Genomic DNA, 24,070 nt, shown 5'->3' on the forward strand with positions numbered 1-24,070 from the left:
TAAAAAAATAATTATCTATTTATTTATTTATTGAGGTATTGAAAGACTTGGCTTTCATGAAGAGTTTCAGTGACTTAATTAATTAGTAGATTCTCAATGACTCTGTTAAGGTTTTTCGCACTTTCAGTGGAGATTGTCATATTTTTTTAATTCCTTCCCAATATGTTGGGAATTTTAAATTCCACAGAATTCTGTTCTGGTTCTAATGAAGACCCAGACCATTACTGGATTTCTTGCTGGATCTTTGCTGAAGCAAAGTACACCTTTGTGCCCATTGCACATCAGTCCTTTTGCCAGAGGCACTGTCTGGCTACTGTGTACTTCTTCAAACATCTCGAAAAATGTGGAAAACATGCATCTATTTGATGCACTGTAACAATCATAAATATTAAGACAGTTACAACAAAGAAACCTATGAGCATTCAGGAAACTCACAAATAATTTCAATGTGTTTATCCATGCAGCACAGCAAGTCTTCCCGTGATTTTTCCGTTAGAACTTCACAATCAAAACATCATGCAATACTTTATATTCGGTTCATATTGGGGGGATGGAGGGATAATTATAGGGAATACATTGTTTACTTTCCTGGATTTCTTGTTTCATATTAGAAAAGGTGTTAAAATGGTTGCTCAAGCCTTAATGTTCTTTATTCAATTTGTCTTCTCTCTACCCTCTTCTGAGAGGCAGTAACTGTATACATGTCATGTCAGTTCCAGGACCTTGTGAACCTGAAGACCTCATTGATGGAATCATCTTTGCAGCCAATTACCTGGGCTCTACGCAGCTGCTGTCCGAGCGCAACCCTTCCAAAAACATAAGAATGATGCAGGCCCAAGAGGCAGTGAGCCGTGTTAAGGTAGGGGATTGTTGTGATTTATAGAATACTCTCTGGTCCTTTGACAACTGGTCTCTGAACACTACAGGATCTGCAGCTTCAAACCTATTCTGAAGTGCCCTTATGTGAGTATAGATCTAGTACTATAAATACCATTAGTTTCCAGTACTGATTATGAACATACATACAGCATCGCCAAGGAACAAAATATAAATTATTTCAAAGTCTATTCAAAGTTGTTTGAAAGCTGTATGAAGAATTAAAGACAAATTGCAGATTATAATTAGGAAATACTCCGATAACAAAGCACGAGATATTTGACTGTTTTTCCTTTTGTGTCATTAATCCTTTTATTACAAAATGTGAAAATTACTCTCAATGTATTAAATTATTTTGAATTTCCAAACATTTAAATTTCTGTTTAGTCTTTTGTGATGCCTCAAGCAATAAGTTACTTCTAATTGCAATTAACCTTCTAAAAACAGTTTTGTTTATTAATAACAATCCTAATCTGTCAGGGATACTCGATTACTTTAGATAGTCATCGAAGGGAGTTTGAATTATGTTTTGTTCAACAATTACATATAGACATATGACTCATATGGCTAGAACATTAATAGAAAAACTTGAGTTTAAAATAGTGCATGTACTGTCATTTTAGACTGCTGTATTTTCAGCAGGATAAATGTTATGAGCAGCTGATAACAGACAACACTCTTTGGTATTTTTTTGTAGTCAATCAACAACATGCATAATGCCATTAAATCCAATTATGCTCCAGTAAGAACTTTCTCTCACACATCCTTCTCCCACTGCCCCCAGATTTTTAATTTTTAATCTGGATTCATAGTCAAAAGGTTTCCCTGACTTCACACACTGTCTTTTCTCTTTCTTTGTGTGTACATCTGTCTGCATTCTTTTTTTATGCTACTCTTCAGAGGATGCAAAAGGCGGCTAAAATCAAGAAAAAAGCGGTGTGTAGACTGTTTTTCTTGAATGCTAATATTTACTTACATTTTTGTTGTACTTGTTCCCCACGGAGCATTGTGTCTTTCATTATGGGTCCTCATCAAGTTGTCATTTTGGTTTCTTCTTTGTTTAGTAGTAGAACACTGGATGGAATAAAATTAACTCATTTTCTTCATTGTTCACTTGCTAGAGTGCCTGTCTGCTGCTGCTCTTCTTCTGTTTAATATCTCTGACTTGTTTAGTAGAGATATAAAGTCAGTGTTTTCCAGGAGATTTTTTTTAATTGTAATGCTTATTAACCAAAGCAGTTAGATTCACTCCTATGCCTGCGACTTATGTATATTTATTAAATTATTTTAGATATTTAAAAACAAATGAAATACATTTACCAAGTAGTAGCTGGAACAATTGAGGAGACATTGCACCCAATTAAAAATATACATTAGTTCACTAACTACATTTAACAAAAATGTCACTAAAATTAATCTTGTTCTTTATGATGGCCGTGGATAAAAAGCACCGCAAGTAATCTCTGCCAAAGTATGTGCTTCTTGGTATTCTGCTGAACTAGTGTTAATTAAAATAAAAGTAATATGGAATAAATAAGACATTTGAGCTACAGAAAAGAGCAGCAAATACATCATTCTTCCTTGCTGTCACATCAAAGAACCACAGGTGTAACCTAGAGACTAGTGCCTGCCTTTAGCATAAGGTAATAGAGTCTGTAGCCTTTTTATCCTGAGGCTGCTAACATGGGTGCTGGTAAACACCAGTTAAAATCGTGCACTGTGGACAAGTGGCCTGGAGGAATAAACAGGTTCCTGCTGGGACTCAGAGTATTAGGTGAGTTCTTATATGATGCTCTCGTGAGAGGTAGAAGCTGCTTTGCCACTTTCTCTCCTGTTTTCTCACCTGGGCAAAGCCAGGCCTCGCACTTAGAAAACACACAGCATTATATTGCAGCCCCTCTTGCTGTGACCTTGATTCCTGATGGCACATGGAACGTTTTCCCTAGTAAGCAGTGTTCAGAAGTTGAGGTCTCCAGCCATCCACCCAATGTCTTTCTGCGCAATGAGAGATATTAGTTCAGCTCTCAATTCTTTATTTTCTTTAAAACAAACAAACAAAACTAAAAACAAACAAACAAACAAAAACCAGGAAATAAACCCACCACAGTATTGAGCGCCAACATGAACTTTTGCTGGTGAGCTCACTGAAGACAGCAAGGGCTAAGCAGCTGATGTAAGTCAGTTTCTCAGTTTCCCTGCTTTCTCAGTTCCAGCGCCTCAAGAGCTAATGTGCATCAGTGACAGTGGGGAAGAAGCAGCCATACTCTTTTTCCTGTTCAAGCTATAAAAAGAGAATTTTAGTACCTGAGCAGTCACTCCCACGGGCTCTGAAAACTCACTCTTACCCACAAAACAGGAGTATGCTTCACTCTTTCTACGCAATAAATGTGTTTTTTTGCATGTATTTGGAAACACTTTTCAATAGTTGTCTCTGTAATGGTTTAACGTGATTGCCTCACATCACATTACGCTTGAATCAGAGAAATTATCATCCTAATAGAGAGAATTAAAATTGCCCTCGTAACAAAGCATGTATCTTCTAGACTTCGGAGGGAGATTCCCAGGCCTTGACCGAAGTGGATCTGTTCATCTCCACACAGAGAATCAAAGTTTTAAATGCAGACACACAGGTAAGTTATGATTAAAACTATTCAAAAATAATGTTGATTGTTTCACAGTTCTCTTTTGTTAGACTGTACTCCTATACAAACTCCTATGGGAAACTTCACTACATTTGGATAAATTCGCTGAGGTGAGATTATTCAGAAAGAGCACTCTTGAATCTTTGAAATGTTGTTGTTGTAACACTTGCCATTTGCCAGTGTACTAATAATGACACTGATTTTGCTTGTTTGATGTGTTAGAAAATGTCTTGATTATTGATATGATTATTGATTTGATTATTGATATCTATAATTCAATTGAGAAAAAGATTCGAGGTTCATTTTGAATGCAAGTACCCCTTCTCTCTGTAAGTTCCAGCACCCAAATTTATGAGAAGTCATTTGCTGCTTTAAAACATTCATATCTTGTCATTTTTAAGATTTAACCTACAACTTTTCCATAGATTACATCTGAACTACCATCTTCTTTGCCTAAGCTAAATTATTAATTATTCATATTAACACAGCATCTGAAGACTGCAGCAGTGATCAGCTTCATCTTTTAGGAATTACATACATATTCAATAATAGGTGATCTTCATAAGAAGGACAGTTTTCTCAAGGAATTTTAAATTATTAACATACGCTTTATACATATATTCCAATATTAAGTATAATTAACTCACAAGATCTCTTAGACTACAATCATGCTTAAATACATGTTAATTTTCATTCTTGTGAGAGATTTCCTTCTTATGAAAGGAAATGTTTACTAACATTTTTTCTTCAGTTTTCACTAAAAGTCTCCACTGTACAGAGCTAACAACAGCTGACAATGACAAGTCCTCCAGTTACAATACAGAAAGACCCATTTAGACAGTGGTTAGAAAGTTAAGGTAGATATATCCACATTAGAGTAACCCAAGAAATTCCATCTTGTACTATTTGGGAAAATGGTTGGAGCACTTCTATGACATCCTTTCAGTGATATTTTTCCCAAACTTATGGAGGTAATATTTAGTTGGTTGTTTTTTTTGGTTTTTTTTTTTTTTTTAGTAGTAGCGGAACACACCAGGGATTATGGATTTTTAACTGTTAGAAATATATCAAAACAAACAAACCCTTTGTAAGCAGTTTGTGAGTGGAGAAAAGCAAGAGTCAGCACAGATTTGTCAGAAGTAAATCGTGTCAAATCAGTAATTTTCTTTTGTGACAAGTGAATAGATTTGTCCACGGCAGAGAAACAGAAGACATCACCTACTGACTTTTAAGTAAGGCTTTTAAGTAGTCTCATATAACATTTTCTAGATTATATGATTTAGATACAAGAAGGCCAAAAATTCTTCTGTGTACTTAGTTCTGATGTGTTGCCATACAGTTGACAATATAAAGAGCAGAGGGAGACTCGTAAGCATGTTTCTTTAATGCAGTAGTTTTCAATATTTTCATGAACAACTTAGAAGATGGAAATAGAAGATGGTTATTGAACTTGTAGCTTGATGTATAAGATCAGAGTTCAGAAATACCGTGGCTAACTGAAGAAAAGATCTAGAACAATAGGAGATACTTCAGTAAAGTCAAATGTAGCATTCTACATTTAGGATTTTGAGTTGTTTTCGATTACTGCGTTATTTGTTTTTCTTGCAAGGTAAACTATGAGGCAACAAATTCTTCATGAAATTTAAGATAGAGTTATCATCTGTTATTGTGTGGGTAGCGGGTAGTGATAATATCTTCAGTAAACGTATTATTATTCTTTCGTCGTAAGCAGATGTCTTTAACATGCTATTAGAATTCCCAAGGGATGGTACCAGATGCAGAATAGAATAACCCATCTAACATGGGCAGCAGTATTTACAATCTCCCACCTCTAATCAGTCTGAGCACTGTATTTCATCTGTAATGACCAATACCACTACTTGTTAGGCGCCAGCCATTTTTTTGACCTCATGGTAAACATGCATCATCCTAGAGTATATTATCAAAGCTTATGACTACTTTTTGCATTTGTGTAAAATAGTATTCTAATAATTATCAGTGTAAAGATGACTAAAGACAATTATTGCTAAATTAACGGCTACAGTCGATAATTGAAAAGTATGGCAGGAAATAAATTCTCTATGTTAAGTAAGGATTACTCTTAGTGCAGTTCACACTTTCCCTTCTTTAAATACTTCAGCATTTCAGCTGAATGCTGATCCTTTTAAAAATTAAAAAAAGAAAGTCCTTTGAGGCAGTCCATAAACACTTTTCAAAGTAACTATTATCTTATTCTCCTGATTACCCTGAGATTTCTAGTGCTATAAGATGCTATACATCATTAGGCGTAGTACGATCTGTTCAACTAGATAAAAACAATACCGGGGATTACTATAATTACAAGCTGTCTAGAGTTTGTTGTTTTTTTCCTTATTTTTTTTATACAGTGCGTCTTTCAGAGGGCTCTAAGAAACTTACTCCCCTGACATTTTAGCACTGCTGTTGGCATGCTTTGCTTTTTTGGCTTGGTAATATTTTTCAGAGCTAGTGAAGTTTCTTGACTGGTGTAATTACCATACGTCTATTTCAGCTGGTGTGGCAGCTGGCAGAGGCAATCTGTTATTTCGTGGCTTTATCAATTATATAAAACCTGTATCTGCAGTGTGCCATCTATGTTTTGATCCATCTGTAGTACTGCATAGCTCACATGAGGTAGCAGCTGATTTAAAATGTAAAATTCCCAGTTAAGACATGACATGCAGCAGGGTTGAAAATGATGAGTAGCACCAGTAAGGCGTATTGCCATGTCAAAACAAAGCCAGCTCTGGTGATTGTTGCCATCAGCAACACTTGAAAATGGCGCTCCTGCCACTTTTTTAGTCGTTTGTGCATTTAGTTACTGAATATATTCAGCCCAAGGTGACCACCACTTGCATGGTAGAAGCAATCCTGTGTTTGTACGAGAATATTTCTTCCCTGACTGCCGTGGCTTTACATGCACAAAAGCAGAAGAAATATCATAGCAGCCTTTCCCATCTTCTTCTTTGTTCAGTGGAAAGAAGTTGGGAGTGAAGCAATTGGGAAAGCTAGCAGAGAAAAAGACATGGAGCAGTGCAACTGTGTATGCACTGAGTCCCAACTAGATTATTGGTTCTATAAAATTTTCTGACTTCATAAATTGACTCACACTAGCACAAGCCTGTTTAACTTTGAAAGCTAAGAAGAACGCTTAGGCTTTCCTTCCTCAGGTGTCTTTTGATCTTCAAGAAGGACAGCAACAAGGGATTCTAGGGGAGTTCCATGGAAGGGAAGGGAGATTTTAAGGAAGGGGAAAGGGGACAGGAGAAAACAGAATAGAGGTTTTGAGAAAGAGACAGAGAGGACAAATTTCTAAGGACAAATAAAAGTATAGCAAGGATGGAGCAGCTGAAACTAGACTAGGGATGAGAGAAAGAATAGAGAAGCAAGTGGGCAGAGATGGAGGTATTCATGGGAAAGTTAAAAAAAAAAAAAGTGGAAATGAGATAAAGGTAGATTGGAATGGAATGTGAATGTGGAGTGAAAGGAAGAAGTTAAGACTAATACACATTTACAGTCACAATATATTATTTGTCTTATTCCTAAGTGTGATTGCATTAGACAACAAAAATACGTGAGAGAATGGGGGAAATTACTGCTTTCACCCATACAAGGGGAAAACTAAAAGAAAACCTTTGAGTAACTTCTGTATGATAAAGACAGAAAGACTTTCTTGGTAGGTGCGATTAAATGCATTCATTTTCCCAGGTTCATGCACTCTTGTGAACACTGCATGTATGATTACAGCCTTCTGGAACACTGCAGACTAGTGCAGACTAGTGCAGACTGCTGAAAAGCAATTATCTCTGCAGAGCTCCCAAGATCCTGCTGAGAGATGTCCATTATCAAGCATTTTTCCATACTGAGAGAAGTGCTATAAATCCTAATGAGCCCCTGCAAACCTTAGAGACCCCCCCCAATCATCTCTTCTCGTGTTGTAGGTATAAGTACAGAACATTTTGTTTCAAGACTGAGAAGAAATCATTTTATGGGTAGAGATTCTCTTCACTGAGACAGGTGGTTCTAAGAAACAATTGGTATTTTCCTCTGTCAAGTTAAATTGTACTGAAATTCTTAATTATTCATCAGCTTGACACTTCTTCAGTTAGGCCTTAGGGATTTGTTCAAATAATAGCAAACTAAAACCTAGCTGTTTATATAAATGATGATGATGTTTACATAAATGATGAAAATTGTGTATTATCTCATATCCCATTAAGGTTTTTAATGGAAGATCAGATATCAAGAGAAACCCTGCCACTACTGACAAAGCAAAGAGGGTACCTAAGCCATCTAATGTGACTGAGCTATGTAAAAACTGACCTCATGCAGCTCAGTGGGATATTCAGAAACGCATTGTGAGTCAATAGCAAATAAAAAAAAGAAAAAAAGCCTTCTTGAAAACAGGAAAGCAGCAGCCTGCAAGCAATTGGGCTGCACAGCAGAGGAACTTAAACAAAAAAAACACACACAAAAACCCACAAAAAACTAACGAGCCTGTAGTGAATTTTTCTGTTTCTTCATATTAGAAATATCTGCACATATATCCAAGCAGCTGCCAAAAGCAGAAAAGACAACCTCAGTCTTAGCCAAGAACCAAAGATATTTTGGACAACAAAATACTTGGAAAACAATGTACTGACATAAAAGTAAAGCAAAACAAATTGATTCAATAAGTACTTTTTTATTCCAATTCATGTAGAATTTGGTGCATGTTTTAGCCGTTCATTGGAGGACAAACATCCTCAGTGGGTGTGACCAATAAAACTATTATGGCTTTGGTTGTTTCCAGTTTGAGCAATAAATAAAAAGCTGGAAAATACTCCAAACTGACCAATGACCCCCAGCAAGAAGGAATTTTCAAATGGTGCACTTTATTTCTTAAAGAAAACAGTTCATCAGTACAATAACAAAATATGTAAACAAATTATAGAAAACTAACCTAACAAAGAATGATGTGGAGGCACCAAACTCAAAACGGTAGCTTAGAAATCAGATTCTTGATATTTATTTCAATAAAAAACATGATCTTAAAATATGTACTTAGCGTAAGGTTTTAAAGTAGGCAGCATTCAGTTTAAGAAATACACAAACTCAGGTTTGAAATGCCCCGTAAGAATAGGATTTGGATTATTTTTGCTCTAAAACAAGGATATGCAACCAACAACAACAAACTGGATTCAGTACAGCACACCAACCACATCTGAAAGTGTAATTAATTAGCCTGGTAGCCTACTATTGAAATTATATCTTGTGAGCCTCCTGTAGCCTCCTCTTTGTCACACAAATAGGAATGTGCACGTCACTCGATCACTGCAACAGGACACAGGCATTCTGCTCACACAATGGCAGAGAATCTGGCTTTGTTCGAAACTGAGAAGGAGCAAAGGCTACCTCTGTAAGTACAGAGGACAGGCACCTCAAGCAAGATGGTGATACGTGGGCAGCAGGCAGTGAGGAGGAACAGCATGGTCACACAGTGAAGGACAACATAAGTCCTTGAATTTCTCCTCAAGGAAAAAAAACGTATGTCATCACTGACTTAAAATACCATTTTATGGTTTCTGTGTGACTTTATAGCTATAAGGCTTTTCCTAATACTTTCTCTAATTTGTCTAAATATCTGCCAGAGAAGCAGCACTAACATAAGTTAAATTACCTTGTCTTAAGAATTTCTCCTCCACCTTAATTTCACAGAGACTTGTATGTAGTAATAGTTACATTTTCAAGGGACTTAAAGAAGTACAGTCAATCAGATTACTTGGTTGCATGAGCTTTCCTAAAGCTCTCATTTTAAACATAAAAGGTTCTTCACATTATGGAACGTATTCCGTAGCAACACACCCTTCCAAGAATTTAAAAGAATTTGTGGCTTTTTATTTAAAACAAACAAACATACAAAAAAACAAAAACAAAAAAAACACAGGGAAATCAGGTTGCTTATACAGTATCCTGAATAAGACTTGTATAAAGGTATAAATAATTGGCTAAACATTAGTGCAAACAAGTGTATCCTTTTTTTTTTATCTTTGCAGTCCTAAATATATCAAAATCCTTTCAAATTATCCTGTAGCAGTCACATACATTGTTTTGTTAATATTATTTCACATCTAGAAGCCTTTTAATTAACATGAGACCACTAGCTGTTAAGCCACTTTTATTATTTCTGAGCTCAGCATTGACTATGAATAAATCAAACTTACTACAAGTTCATACTTAATGGTACATAGAAACCGTGATGCATAGAAAATAGTAGGCTAGGATTTCTCTGCTAATATCAGAAGGTAAAATAAGAGTTAAAAAAGCTAAAGTAATTAGAAGGATGCAGGGTTCAGGGATATGACGCAGAGGTAGGAAATTTCAAGATATATCTAGTACTGGTGAGGTGTTCACATAAGAAATGTACAGGATGAAGCTTGGACAGGTTTCCACTTGTAACCAATCTCAGGCAAAGACTCTTCTGAGATGTGTTCTCCCAGCATAATTGAATTGGCAACCTAGGGACATTGACTGGAGGAAAATTTTGAATATGAGCCCAGATAGTAGACCAAATCCATCCAAACTGATTTGAGATATGTAGATAGACTTTAAAATTCTACCTAAAGAAAAGGTAAAATACTGAGTTTGTAAGGATTCACAAAGAAAGAAAGCGTACTTTTCCTGTATATGAGAAAATGTTATCTTAGATGTTATTGCTATTGTAGGACATAACAAAAAAGAGAATCAGGAAATTACAACATTATCTCATATACAGCTGACTGCCGAACTGTCACTGTGAAATGCATCTGCTTCGTGTAGCAGAACCAACACAAGTGAAATGTAATTTTCCAGCAGCATGAAATTGTTTGTTAGTATAGATCTTACTGCTTAAGATCTTACAACCATGTTGTACCTGCGCAGGTAACACTTCCACCGAAGTCAATTTCATGAACCATGACTTCAATCACAGTTCATGCCCATGGACTGTGTAGGGAATGTCAGATATGGGCCCATAGAAAATGTGTTGTTTTTGTCATTCTCAAGCAATAGGTCATCAAAGAGAGAGAAGATGCATCATTTGTAGAGTAATAGCAGACATGAAGAATGTCCTTATTTCTCTTTGCTTTATGTAGGAAACCATGATGGATCATGCGCTGCGCACAATCTCATATATTGCTGATATTGGTAACATCGTGGTTTTAATGGCACGGCGCCGCATGCCAAGATCAGCTTCTCAAGATTGTATTGAAACAACACCTGGTGCCCAGGAAGGAAAGAAGCAGTACAAAATGATATGCCATGTCTTTGAATCAGAGGATGTAAGTAAATTGCATTAAATTTTTTTTGAACATATGTCACTCAGAGAATAGAATCTCTGAAGCTACATCTAATTTCTTGAATGAATTTTTGTTGACATTTTTTTTTTCTGACTGAAGCTGCAGATATTCTGTGGAAACACTGTCCATATTCATGTGTTTTCTGACTCTGCAAAGTCATGTCTCTTCAGTCCAAAAATACGCACTTTGCCTTAACAAATGATCTTTGAATCATTTCTTTTCTTTCAGCAATGCTGTTCCAAATGCCTTAGTACTTAGTTATATGGAGTTGTCTGAAATTCTATGGCCATCCATGGCCGAAATGAATTTATGAATTTGATCATCCTGGATTGGATTCCTCTAGTCCAGCAGATTAGCACATAATGATACATGCAAGCCTCCAAGATGGGTGGCAAGGGAGTGGAACCATTCTGGTCCTCTTTCAAACTGAAGCCAAGTTGATGAGAACATCTTCTACCAACAGTCATGGTACAAGGTCACCCTCTACCCAGTCATTATTCCCTTATGGCTTACTTACCTGTGGTCAGTTGATGTACTCCTTCTCAAAGATGCAATTTGATCCCTTAATGTTTAAGAACACATCAGCTGTTTATTCTATCTGTTCTCTTTATTTTTTCATCCCCCAAAAAATTATGAATTAGAATGTTTTGCATAAATGCAATAGAGCTAAGAAAGCTTAGTTCTCTGTATTTATAAAAAAAAAAAAAAAAGACCAAAAGGGTTTAGCAATTCTTCAGTAAAAGGGTAGAATATGCAAGAACTCCTCTCACTATTCTTTCAGAACATCTGTACAACAGAAAGCATAATTTAAGCCATTTCGTGCCATAACATACTCTGAGATTCAGTTCTGTAGTAGCCATAAAACACTTTTTGGTAAAATTCCATTTAAAAAAAAAAGGAGTGACCACATTTCTGATGCAAGTGAAAATTAGATGAATGTACATACAACCAATCTTAAAATAGGACTGCAGAAGTAGTGGTTGCAAAAGAATTCTGTACATGCCTGTTTCAGTCTTGTGAAAATTGCTGTCATGCTATATTCTTATCTCTTGTGGCAGAGGAAGATAACCTTGCTTTGCTGCTATTGTCTGTTCAGATTTGGTTTTGTAGCTAAATAGAAGATATTTGTGTCTAAAGCAGCAGACCTGAGGACTTCAACATCTATGGAAAATAATACCCAGCTAGTAAAACAGAAGAGAGAAAGTTTGTTGTGTTTCTAACTTGACAGTTGAAATACAGGTGTGAGTAATAGGCAGAACAAACCATTTCCGACCACTGTTGTATAGGAACAGCTTTAAATACAATTTGTCATACCAGTAAAAAAAAAAAAGCATCCGGTTCTTTAGTTCAAGTGTAACTCCCAGGTTTCATAGTTTGTGAGTGAAAGCAATCATTTTCTTTATTTTAAAGCATTTAAGCCTATGAAGGAGAAAAGGCGTTGTCTAAAGGTTAGAGCACTAGACTGAGATTGTTTTCAGACCTATTTCTAAGCTTTGCCACTGCTTTGCTAGGGTGACCTTTTCAAGCAAATTAATTATATTATCTCTAAGCTGTACATAATGCTGAAGGTTTTAAAAAATCATGCATAAGAACTTGGAGATACAGATGAAATTAAGATGTGAGAACTGGCTATTACAGGCAGTAACAGAATAGGACATCTAGGCAAGTTGGTTTTGAGAATATAAAATGGAGAGGAAAGCAAAGGACAGGACAAACTACAGAGAAAGCACTACAGTAGCATTGGATTTAGGAAACAGAAGTCAGTAAGTACTGGTGATAAACTAATAATGGAATGAGACAAGTGTTCTTGATGGCTTCTGTACTACTACAAACATCTTGGTATCGATTATTACAATTTGACAAGAGTTGAGATATTGTTTTAAAATATGAAGAAATAGTATGTGATTGGCTAGGCTAATCATATCTCTAATTTTCTAAAATATTTTTCCAGTCATGCGGATTGGTGCTTTTGTGTATTTAAACACAACTGAAGTAAGGAAGCCACCTTTCAGCATCACAGAAAATACTGTGTATCTGATCAGTAGATTGTGAAAGACTTAGATTTACAATGTTATCCAGAAAAAAACCTGTGCATTCATAATGTGCTTAGCATGGGCCTACTGTCTAAGAAATTGTGTTGCATTCCCAGAATAGTTTTATAGTTTTGATTACTAGTATTTTTAGGGAGTTATGTTGTAAGATGCAATTAACTCCTTTTCAGATCTTTAGGAGTTACTCATATTCCCTGATGACAGAATACAGTTCCTGAAAACCAAAAATACACAAAACCCAGCTTGGCGTTCTCCTGTGAGCTACAGTAGACTCGGAGTAGGAAAAAAAAAAAATCAGGTGAAAAAAAGAGATGTCTATAAATTCCTTTTACTTACCTCTGCTCTGTTTTTCTGTGTTCCAGTGCCATCTAGTGGAACAAGAAAGTAAATTTTATGACAGTTCAATAGTTCCTTAGTTTAGTTGACTACTGCAGTATGGTGAATGTGCAAAGTAATTAGTTACCATCAATTTCTGTCGATTTCTTTCTAATGCATTTGTATTTCTGACGCATCTAAATACTGGTAACTACAATGTTAGATTGATTATACATGCTATATAGCCCACTGTAACGTGAAGTCATCTCATATTACATACTGTTGTGAAATGCATGCCCAGATAAACGCTCCAAAAATCAATGAACACACAGGGGATTTGAAGAGTTGTACTTAACGTGAGAAAGATATAGTTATGGCTCTGGCTGTGGTCTTGAAATCACCCCTAACATTGCCCTTCAAAAGGCGGTAATGGGAGTAGCTATTGTAGACGTCCAGTCTCTAAAGAAGGGCTATTACTGGTTTGCTGGCAATGTGAGACAGGTATCATGGCAGTAATGAGAGAGGAGATGGTTTTATTAAAACATTGTTTGGTAATTGGGGTAATTGCCACAAGATAGAGCACAGGAAATTCTGCACCAACATGAGAAAGAACTTCTTCACAGTGAGGGTGACGGAGCACTGGAACAGGCTGCCCAGGGAGGTTGTGGAGTCTCCTTCTCTGGAGATATTCAAGGCCCGTCTGGACACCTACCTGGGCGGCCTGCTCTAAGGAACCTGCTTTGGCAGGGGGGTTGGACCCGATGATCTTTCGAGGTCCCTTCCAACCCCTTCAATTCTGTGATTCTGTGTTTGCAGTCATATAAAACCAAGGTGGAGAAGCATCAGGGGACACTGCAACCAAAATCATTGGTGCATACATGTCTGTGAAAGCATGTGCAAGCTTAGCAACAGCTCTTATCACTCTTGCAAATACACGGTGGTCAGAAGCACAGTCTGTGACAATCTCTTCTGTAAGCTCTTCCGTGTTGGTACAAAGCCAGTACTCTCCAGTGTTCGTTGGAACAAGTACATAAATAGCATATGGCTGCTCGCTACTGCAATGTACTGATGAAAGGAAATCAGCACATTTTTTTAAATGGAGTTTGCATTTGATTTTGGATAAAAGGGATATTTTCTGTACAACTGACCTTAAAGTGACTTTATATACGTACTAACATAGCAAGTATATAGAGTATTTCATTTTGACTTTGTCTTCAAATCCAGTCTCTCTGTTTCTTATGGTTTCAGGTGTAAACTGTATCAGACCTTTCTCTCAGCTGTGTTTTGTTCTACATTATAGGCACAGCTGATAGCTCAGTCAATCGGTCAGGCTTTCAGCGTGGCTTACCAAGAATTTTTGAGAGCAAATGGAATTAACCCAGAGGATCTCAGTCAAAAAGAATACAGTGACATCATCAATACCCAAGAGATGTACAATGATGACCTCATACACTTTTCCAATTCAGAAAACTGCAAAGAGGTAAACTAGTTTGGAAATTTTCATTTTCAAATTGATCCATCTCTTTCAGAGGAAAGTAGTTCTCATAGAAATATCTTTTGAAATTTTAAGGATGGTTTGACATCTCAAGATGCATTGTTTCATCAATACTCTGCTACTAAAATCAGCTTTGTGAGCTTTTAGATTTTTTTTCCCTGGTTCCTTCTGCTTCCTTTCATCCAACCAGTAATAAAGTACATTTACATCTAACATAAATAAGCTCTGTGCTTACACTAGTTGCAGTACACAGTGTAAGGCATTTTTATTTTTAAAAAAAGTATTGATACAGAAAGAGAGATGGCAATCCATTTTTATGCCCACTGTAAGTGATTTCTTGCTTAAAAGATACAAGAACCATGTGTCCAGGATGCTGAGGCACTGAGCAAGCTAATTTCTCTTCCCCTAGTAGAACACCAGCAAAAATGCCCCTTGAAATGGAGTTTCACACTTATAATGTGTGAAAAGGCAAGAATTTCTTTTAAGTACCCCTAAATTACCTAAGTGTAAGTCTTAACACGTATGAAATAGCCATATATTTCACATTTCATACATAAGGCACTGTAATACTGAGCATTCTAAACCAGAACATGGTAGGTGCAGCTGTGCCCAGATTCTGCTGTCGTCTTACACTGCTACAGTGTGATGGGGATTTGGCCCATGTTCCAAAGGCAGAGTGTTTCCATGCTGGAAACGCCTAAAAACTTCCTAAAGCAATCTTATTTTAAGATGAATTGCATTTGCTTACTCCTTCAGTCACAACTTTCCTAGTTATACTCATTTTTTCTAACATTACAGATTCTCATGCAGAATGTGTGTTCTTGGGAAGAGAGCATTTTTAATCCATACTTGCAGATAGGAAAGTTGGGATTTGATGTGTACTTTAATATGACTGCAGTCACTAGCTATCAATAAAGTGCGTTCCTGTACATATAAACATGACAAAGTATTTCTCTTGTAGCAAACAAGGTAAAATTCAATTGGACAAATCTTGGTTTAACTAAAAATCAGAACAAAAAATATATAACATTTCAAAGTGATTCAAATCTGTTGGGGTTTTTTTGGTATTTTTTTTTAAGTGTTAATCAGGAACAAATGAGATGCTGTTGCTCAAATTCAGATGAATCAAAGCAAAAACTTTTTTTTTTTTTCCTTCTCTTTTAATTGCAGCTCCAGCTAGAAAAACAGAAGGGAGAAATTCTTGGAGTAGTGATTGTGGAATCTGGATGGGGATCCATTCTACCCACCGTTATCCTGGCTAACATGATGAATGGAGGCCCTGCTGCCCGTTCAGGAAAATTAAGCATTGGAGACCAAATTATGTCTATTAATGGGACCAGTTTAGTTGGTCTACCTCTTGCAACATGTCAAGGGATTATAAAGGTACCCCAAACTTACAACTATATGTTGTAGATTGTAAGCCATTAGAGATGTGATATTCTGGCAAGCAACCCTGTAGATGTCCAGCAGATATGGTTTTTCGTATTGCTATGAAAAATAAGTAAGCCACGACTAATAAGAAGCAGGCTTAGAAAGAGAGATTTGGGGGTGCTAATGTACAGAAAATTAAGACTGGAAAATTTGGCTACAGCTCTGTTACTGGACCAGCAAACAAGGCCAGGTCTGAAATACCTTCCCAGCATAAGTTACTTAACTGTCTTCAAAGTTTCAGGCTTCCCCACATACTCCAAATTAAAATCTGAGGATTAAAATCAGTCATAGAATGGCTTGGGTTGGAAGGAACCTTCACAATCATCTAGTGCCATCCACCCTGCCATGGGCTGGGATGCCACCCACTAGATCACGTTGCCCAGGGCCTCGTCCAACCTGGTCTTGAAAAAAAATATCTACTATGCTTCTCTTGGGCTTCATGGAGTTGAATTGATGGGAGGCTGAATGGGGAGCTGGTAGACTGCAGGACAGTTCAAGTGAGTGTGTGAAGATTCCCCAGACACAATTGAATCTCAGAATGGATTATCTTTAATTGCTGAGGCTAAATTGCTCTTCAGACACGTCAAGATCAGCAGCAGGACATTAATTAGCCAGAGGCTGGTAAAGGGCAGGCATTAGTCAATTTTAGTCATTCTTGAATTGAAAGATTTTTTAGTAATTAAAGCTAAGGCTTTGATACATTTTGTTGGGCCAAATAGCTTAGGAAATACAGTATGGTTAATGAAGTAGAGACACATATCTCAAAGTTAACAACAGATTTCTATTAATTCTAGCTGTTGTTTCCCAACTACATTCTGGGAACACTCTCATTACACTCTTGTAATTAGAAAAACACTAATGAAAGAAAAAATTATGATCTCTTCCAGAAATACTAACTTTTGGGATATCTTACAGGGTCTCAAGAATCAGACGCAAGTCAAACTGAACATTGTCAGTTGTCCTCCTGTCACTACTGTCCTCATAAAACGGCCAGACTTAAAATACCAGCTGGGCTTCAGCGTACAGAATGGAATTGTAAGTTTCCGTGTTCACTGATTTTATTTTTGAGTAAGAAACACACCGAAATACTGAAAAAAATCCTTGCATGTGTTTGTCCGTGCATTTTGAGAACTTATTCTTCCTGGTTAAGGTATAAGCTTGCAAACACTTGCTGGGCCTGCTATAGTAGACCTTTATGTTACATCCATACATCAAGGAGATGTATACAGCATAAATATATGGGCATAAACCTTTTTGCTGACAAAGATTTCTTCATTTGTTAGCTTTTGGAGGTTGGATATGTCAGTGTTTGCCAACTGTCTCCAGCAGCTACTGCCTTTACAGCCATTCATCTCTACCTGGAGCTTCTATACAGACCATAACATTTGTTATTTTATTCTGTGCTTTTATTTAATTAACTGGGAGTTCAGTTCACATTGATATACATCCACATTCTAAGACCTTAGTATTTATACTCTGATCCCTTAATTAATCAAAACCTTAGAATCAAGTCTTTGAGTAATGTATCGGAAATGGACAATGCCAGAAAAACAAGTACTGCCATTCTTGAGGAATTCTCCTACATAATAGTTAAAAGATTGTAGTCCAGATTGCTTGGTGCAATACCTGGATCAGTTTGTACATGTGTAACTCTCTCATTAGCATGCCAGATTTGCAAGGAAAGCAGTTATGCAGAAATAGAGTTTTGCAATCATAATTTAGCTCTTATCCTATTACTTTTTTTCTCCCTTGCTAAAACTTTAATTGTTCTTCTGGTATGCAGAATTTATTTGGATCACATGAACGTAGGCAGCATCCTAAAAAGCAAGCAAAGAAATGTAATTGTGACAAGCTAAAAAGAGGATTGTGGCCTAGGTATCTCTTCTCTGCATGTGGCTGTTTCCCCGTAACAGCAGCATATAGCAGGATGAATGTGACAGATAACACTCACCTAGTGCAGCTCAGAAGCCTTCTCTCGTAGTTCTTCGTTCACAAGCCATTCTCTGGTACCTTTCCAAATCAAACTTCCAGGACACCACTAGCTCAGTAGCCACCCAGCCTTATTGAGAGCTGATATTAGCATTAAGGACTGCCTGTAGTGCAGGACCATCATCATCTCCTCTTCCTCCAGTCTACAAAAGAAAATAATCAGGCTACCTGCACAGAAAACCACATTACAAAGGACTGTGGGCTCTGGTCCCCTGTTCTGTCAAACCCATCCATTGAGTTTACCAGCTTTCTGTTTGCCACCCATATAAGAGCAGCATGTATCTCTAAAGGCTATCTTTTTTGTCTTACTGCACTTTGGGAAACAAGTGGCTCCTTACTGGATTCTCAGCTATGGTAGCTATCTCTAAGTAATTACTGTACCTGTTTTAATTGTTCCTACCTAAGATCATATATCATGGTGTAGTCACAGCAGAGATTGGTATGAGGAACACTGCTACATGCCTTTGTCCAGCTGGAAGCACTCTGAAGTGATACCTCCCCCAGGCTGACATCCTTTAGAAGCACAGGCTTAAAGCATTTGTCATGTTTGGGATTAATGCTTTGACACTTGAGTAGACAGAGGTCTGTAAAAAACAAAACAAAACAAAACAAACAAAAATCAAAAGTGTATGGTATTTCTGTCCTTTGCCTTTCCTTAATCCCCTTTTCACCTATGTATATGTTTAGTGGGTTATTGCTGGTAGTGCACTCAGTGTTAGCAAATCCCAAGTGCTGGGATAAAAAGGATGATTAGGATGGGATCTGGTTTTACAGGACATCACAAAGGATGCTGAGAACTGCATATAACAGTGTGAGAGGCAGAGATTTATTTCCTAATTGCTACCCTTTAGGAACCTAGTATATACAGCTGGTGCTATGATACAAAGAGAAAACATATTTAAGGAACAATGAGCAATATTATGGTCTGTTTATCCGCTATTTTGGGAGCACAGCATTACCAGGGGTTGGGGTCGGGGCTGCAAGAAACAATCAGGCCAAAGTGGATTAAAAGAAGCGTATTGCATGTCCTCACATGGACAGAGGCAGTACCAGTCTGTGAGACAATCGAGTCATCTTGCCCCAGCTAATTATCTGCCATGTACTTGGAGCCCCAGTTTAGTTATTTCTGCAGACCATGGCCATCTCCTTTACTTGGACAGAACACACCAGGACTGGTCATTTGTCATATTCACCACTGCGGATGGTCACAGTTCATTGTGGTTACATTAGCAACATTTAGGTGACATCCAATGTAAAGTTTTACCAAATTCAGCATAAAAATCCTTCACAGAAAACAAAGAAACCCTTGTAATACATTCCATTTATGAAGAGTCTGTTTGAATATAAAAACCAATGAACAAGAAGGAGAGATTAAACACCTTGTGTTAGGCTACTATGTAGATGAGTTTTTGGTCCTTTAATTCCTTCCTCAGATACAATCTCCTGTACTTCACTTAACGTTTTAAAATACAACTGCAAAGTATATCTCTTTAGTAGCTTGACACCAAACTTTTAAAAAGCAGTTTTCTAACTGCTGGCAATTGTTATAAATGTTGATGGGAAATAATATCCTTATTCTTTTTTTGGCGCAGCATTAGCACAGTGAAGAAATAAATAGCTTGCCAGATAGGGTGTAATTAAATGCCTCATTTTGTTACGATATTACCTCATTATGCATGCATCTGGTACTTATTTCTGTTCCTCTTCTGATAACAGTTTTGTGGTGGTTCCTTTTCACCCTGCCTATCTCCTCTCTGCAGGGTGTACGGCTATTGTATTTGTGAATAGCCCATCTGAGCTGGGTTTTGTCTTCATAGGTTATCAGGAAGATGCAGAGACAGTAGAGCAGATGACTGCTTTGGTTTGTGTGTTCTGTATAGTCTAATTAATGCAAAGCCTGAAGTTGTGTTTCGGGGAGCGCTCGTGGAGCCAGCTTTGGGAAGTTTTAGTTAGGGGACAGCACAACTGCATAAACCACTGTTACGTTTGCAAAATTTCTCTTGCAGTAATAACACAGGTTTTCTACACAGCTCTTGAAAGTTACTTCTGTAGCTTCATTGCACATTTATAAAAGGAAATTGAAATTTCAAGTCTAAAGCATTAAGAAGAAAGTAAAGTACTGTGCGTGTATATGAAACAAGCAGCAGAAATGTATGATGGGAAGGTGAATGGAAGACAATCAGTCATCTTATGAGAATTATTAAATCAAATTTCCTTTAAAATTGGTTATTTAAATGCAAATTATCCTCTCATATCACATCATTTTCTTGTTTTCTAGATTATGAAAGATGTGTACCACCAGTTGTGTTTTTACTGCCGGTAATCTACCACTTCTCAGTCAAGATCTGACTGCTCAAAACACTTCCTCCGAGAAATATATCTACCCATCCCTAACCCAACAAAATTCTATCTAAAAATACAGTAATACTAGGTAAAATTTAACAGAACAGATAGTTAGCTTATTCTGTCTTCCTTGCCTTCGTTTACATTTGTTTAAACTGTCTGGGGCAAAAAAAAAAAAAAAAAGGGCTTAAATAGAGTAACATAGGAGTGAGACAAGGAGAAACCTGGTTAAATAGGTTGTATTTAGGTATTTACTCAGAATAAATTAATTTGTTGATTTGTTCAGTTAATTTGCCTTGTACTGATCTATACTTAAGGTTCCGATATAAAGTGGGCAGTTGCATTAAAACTGATTGAAGCTACTGAAGTTTCACAGGTGATTCACTGCAGCTTGTATACAACATTGCAGAATATCTAACAGCTGAATGGATTACTAGTATGGTTTACTTTTTTTTTTTTTTTGCTTTCTGTTTACACAGTAAATAGAGCATAGGCTCTTGCTTACACAAGATCCAGATCAGTCATGCTTTATTTAATAATCATCTAGCTGATACCATAATTCAACAAGTATAATAGCAAGCTAAACAATCCTGGCTAAGAAGAATCTCATCTACCACTTGTACTTAGTGGTACTGCTCATCTTAAACTTGCCAGCCTAATCTGTCTCATCTCCAGGAGCTGGAGACAGAAGTCATAAGGCTGCTTTCAGTCAGTCACTTGCAAATACAGGAGTCACATGAGTCTGTGCTGTAAGTACAGTATATTTCTTTACATCTGCACTGTATCTAGCTTAACATGATCTGTGAAGCTAAGCAGAGCCACTTGTGATCTGCATCTGTTTCTCTTTTTACCTCATTAAAATACTTAACACTTACAAAAAGGAAGCTGAATCCCTTCCCTGGAGAGAGATCACATTCTTGAATGAGGGTAAGAGACCGCTTCCTATATCTGAGCCTGTTAAAAAGACTAAATTTACTGATAGTATTAAAAGTGCTTTGAGTGCAACTGAACAAAAAGTACTCTGGATGGATTCGCGAGCCATTATCTTTTCCTTTATGCCAGTGGAGTTAAAGGTAACATTTCCATTTGCTCTGAAAGCTTTTATTTCATCTGGTTGTATGATCTCTGTATTTTATTTTATACGGTGTAAAGTTTATTTATAGCGTTTCTTTTGGCACAGTCCGCTTTTGTCCTGTCAGATGACTGACTGTATTGTATGACAATCCCCAACATCAAGGAGCAAACTTTCAAGTGAGTTAAATAGTTACAGCAGAAAGTACATATAAAGAGTCAGGTGAAGATCTACGTAACACAGCTTGTCTTGTTACCTGTACAATTAAAAGGTAGACTACCTGCAAAGCAATACACTGAAAATCAAGCTGTAGTTCTGTGAAGACTCCTGTTGGTTCCTCTAACCCTTATAGTCCATCTGAAGAATGGTTTATGAACCACAGTAGGTAGAACTCAATCACTTATTTTAGACTGGATGCTGGAAGATAAGTCTTACTGCAGGATAAACTTTGTTTTCTGAATGCTAAAGAAGGTTGTGTGGTTTTGTTTATTTTTAATTCCAAAAAATATACATATATTTCCCCTCCCTGTATCAGACAGCATGACCTTTGACTAAGAAAGAATTTCATTTTTCCTAGCACTGTTAACTGTGAAGAAGAATTTAAAGGAAACTGCTAGTGTAATACAGGAAGATATTGCTCATCCACAGACATAACGTGCTTATCCACATTGTTTTCACCTCCATTGTATTCTAGCTTGGTCATCTCCCCACATACTATGTTAGGTACAGAATTAGATTATAAACTCACTGGGACATGAGCCACATCTTATCATACTTATATTCAGCTTTGAGCAAACTATCAGATCTCAGCAAATAATAATTCTTGGCATATGATTATAACCAATGACAGTTACTGCAGAAACAGCTGTCATCGTGTGATATTCCTCTAGTAGTCGTTTTTTTTCCTCCAAGAACAGGTTTTCCTCAGTAAACAAAACATAAATCTCAGCAGTGCTAAGCTCTGCTCAGAGATTCAGACTATACATTATCTGCTTTATTTTGAAGGACTTAAGCTCATGCAACACATTTCAGCAATAATTTCTATCCAATACACATCTATCTTGTCTGTCAGGGGCCCTGTTGTAGGACAGATGTTGCTGAGAAAACAATTTTTTAATGAAGATCTCCATGCGGCATTGAGCTTTCTTCCTTCTATACACCATGCATGTTGTAACTTAAGAGAATTTTAAATATCAGCGTCTGCTAGGACTGTGCCTCATAAATGCAATTTCTGTAGAATTATTCCTCTGTTGTAGCGGGGCATAAAAGTCAAAACCTGTGGTTATTTCTCTACTGCTACCTGTGGCTGCCAGTTGAAACAGCAGCCTGATCTGCCTTCTTCGTCCTAAGCTCTCTCTAGTCAGCAGCACTATAAAATGTGAAGAAAAGCAGTGGCTCTGGAGAGCAGAGTTTCCTCTTCCAACCTGCAGAGGTACAGGAAAGAAGCTGTCACACTACACTATTCAATTAGCTTGCTGAGGACAGCCTGTAAAAAGAATTAGAATGTTCACACTTGAGACCCTGCTGTCAGCTGACTGCCTTTCAATGCGCACTGTCTGTATGGAATCATCCTTTCCTTCAGACTAAACCAGTGTTTCTGCAGAATTAAGGATTATGGATTAAGCTTTATGTCATTTTTTTCCACATACATGAAAAATTTGCTGTTATAGATGAATTTTTACTCTAGTACTTTTTTTACTTGCCATTATTCAGAAAGAACAATGTGTTAGTTTGCAGAAAGAGTCCAGATGGAACAGCCAGAAATATTTAAATCACTTTCTTCTCCTATCCCAACAGTATGTAAAGACTTAACTCTTCCCACAACTCCATTTTTGCATGGCTGCTAGCTGTATCACTGTACTAGGTAATCGCATGTTACCAAGTCATAAGAAAGAAAGTAAAAATTGTAATTTCCAGAAATTTTGAAAAACAACAAACCATTTAAAACCTCACAGTACTGCTTATTACCTTTCAGTACTATCTTCTGGAGCCACCGTGATATCACCTCTCAATATTATGCATTAAATCCTAGTAACTGCTACATTCCGACATTTCTAAACTTTAATAACCTTGACTTTTTCTTGGCAGATTTGCAGCTTGATGCGAGGTGGAATAGCTGAGAGGGGAGGGGTAAGGGTAGGTCATCGTATTATTGAGATCAATGGACAAAGTGTTGTTGCAACTGCTCATGAGAAGATAGTACAAGCACTGTCTAATTCAGTGGGAGAGGTAAGAAAACTATTAAATACTTATCAAAGATTTAAAACTGTTGAAAGAATATATATTTCAGTTGGGAAAAATAGACAACATACTATTAATACCACCACCTCAGTAGATTGGAGTTGAGCATTAATAACAATTAACAAAACATCTTTGAACAATTACATATATATTTAGTATGTTTTTACACCTGTTTTCAAAAGTTCATGGCATGATTCTGAACCTCAGCGTACTGTTTGAATTAAACTAGTCAGTTAAAGGAAGAAATCACTTAAGCACATTAACTATGAAAATGTCTCTTA

At 36.9% G+C, this 24,070-nt stretch overlaps 2 protein-coding genes across 12 annotated transcripts in view; one reads left to right on the forward strand and one right to left on the reverse strand.

The window, feature by feature from the left end:
* The window catches only part of APBA2 (amyloid beta precursor protein binding family A member 2), a 99,349-nt gene that overhangs the window by 73,072 nt on the left and 2,207 nt on the right, over window positions 1-24,070 (forward strand). For 8 of the 10 annotated variants that reach the window (XM_013177409.3, XM_067003961.1, XM_067003958.1 and 5 more), the window contains 8 exons: window positions 714-859; window positions 1,777-1,812; window positions 3,420-3,506; window positions 10,649-10,834; window positions 14,519-14,698; window positions 15,884-16,096; window positions 17,060-17,179; window positions 23,637-23,777. In XM_013177409.3, the coding sequence (XP_013032863.1) occupies window positions 714-859; window positions 1,777-1,812; window positions 3,420-3,506; window positions 10,649-10,834; window positions 14,519-14,698; window positions 15,884-16,096; window positions 17,060-17,179; window positions 23,637-23,777 (1,109 nt within the window). The other 2 variants (XM_067003963.1, XM_067003962.1) reach the window with 2 other exon arrangements.
* ENTREP2 (endosomal transmembrane epsin interactor 2) overlaps window positions 1,809-24,070 on the reverse strand; it is a 157,612-nt gene continuing 135,350 nt past the window's right edge. For both annotated transcript variants that reach the window (XR_010834270.1, XR_010834269.1), the window contains exons 15-18: window positions 18,534-18,717; window positions 18,096-18,276; window positions 13,240-13,271; window positions 1,809-3,157 (exon numbers count right to left, since the gene is read on the reverse strand). The gene's annotated coding sequence lies outside the window, so the exon portion shown is untranslated. The remainder of the gene's footprint in view (window positions 3,158-13,239; window positions 13,272-18,095; window positions 18,277-18,533; window positions 18,718-24,070) is intronic.

Source organism: Anser cygnoides, chromosome 11, assembly GCF_040182565.1.
Source record: "Anser cygnoides isolate HZ-2024a breed goose chromosome 11, Taihu_goose_T2T_genome, whole genome shotgun sequence".
Taxonomy (NCBI): domain Eukaryota; kingdom Metazoa; phylum Chordata; class Aves; order Anseriformes; family Anatidae; genus Anser; species Anser cygnoides.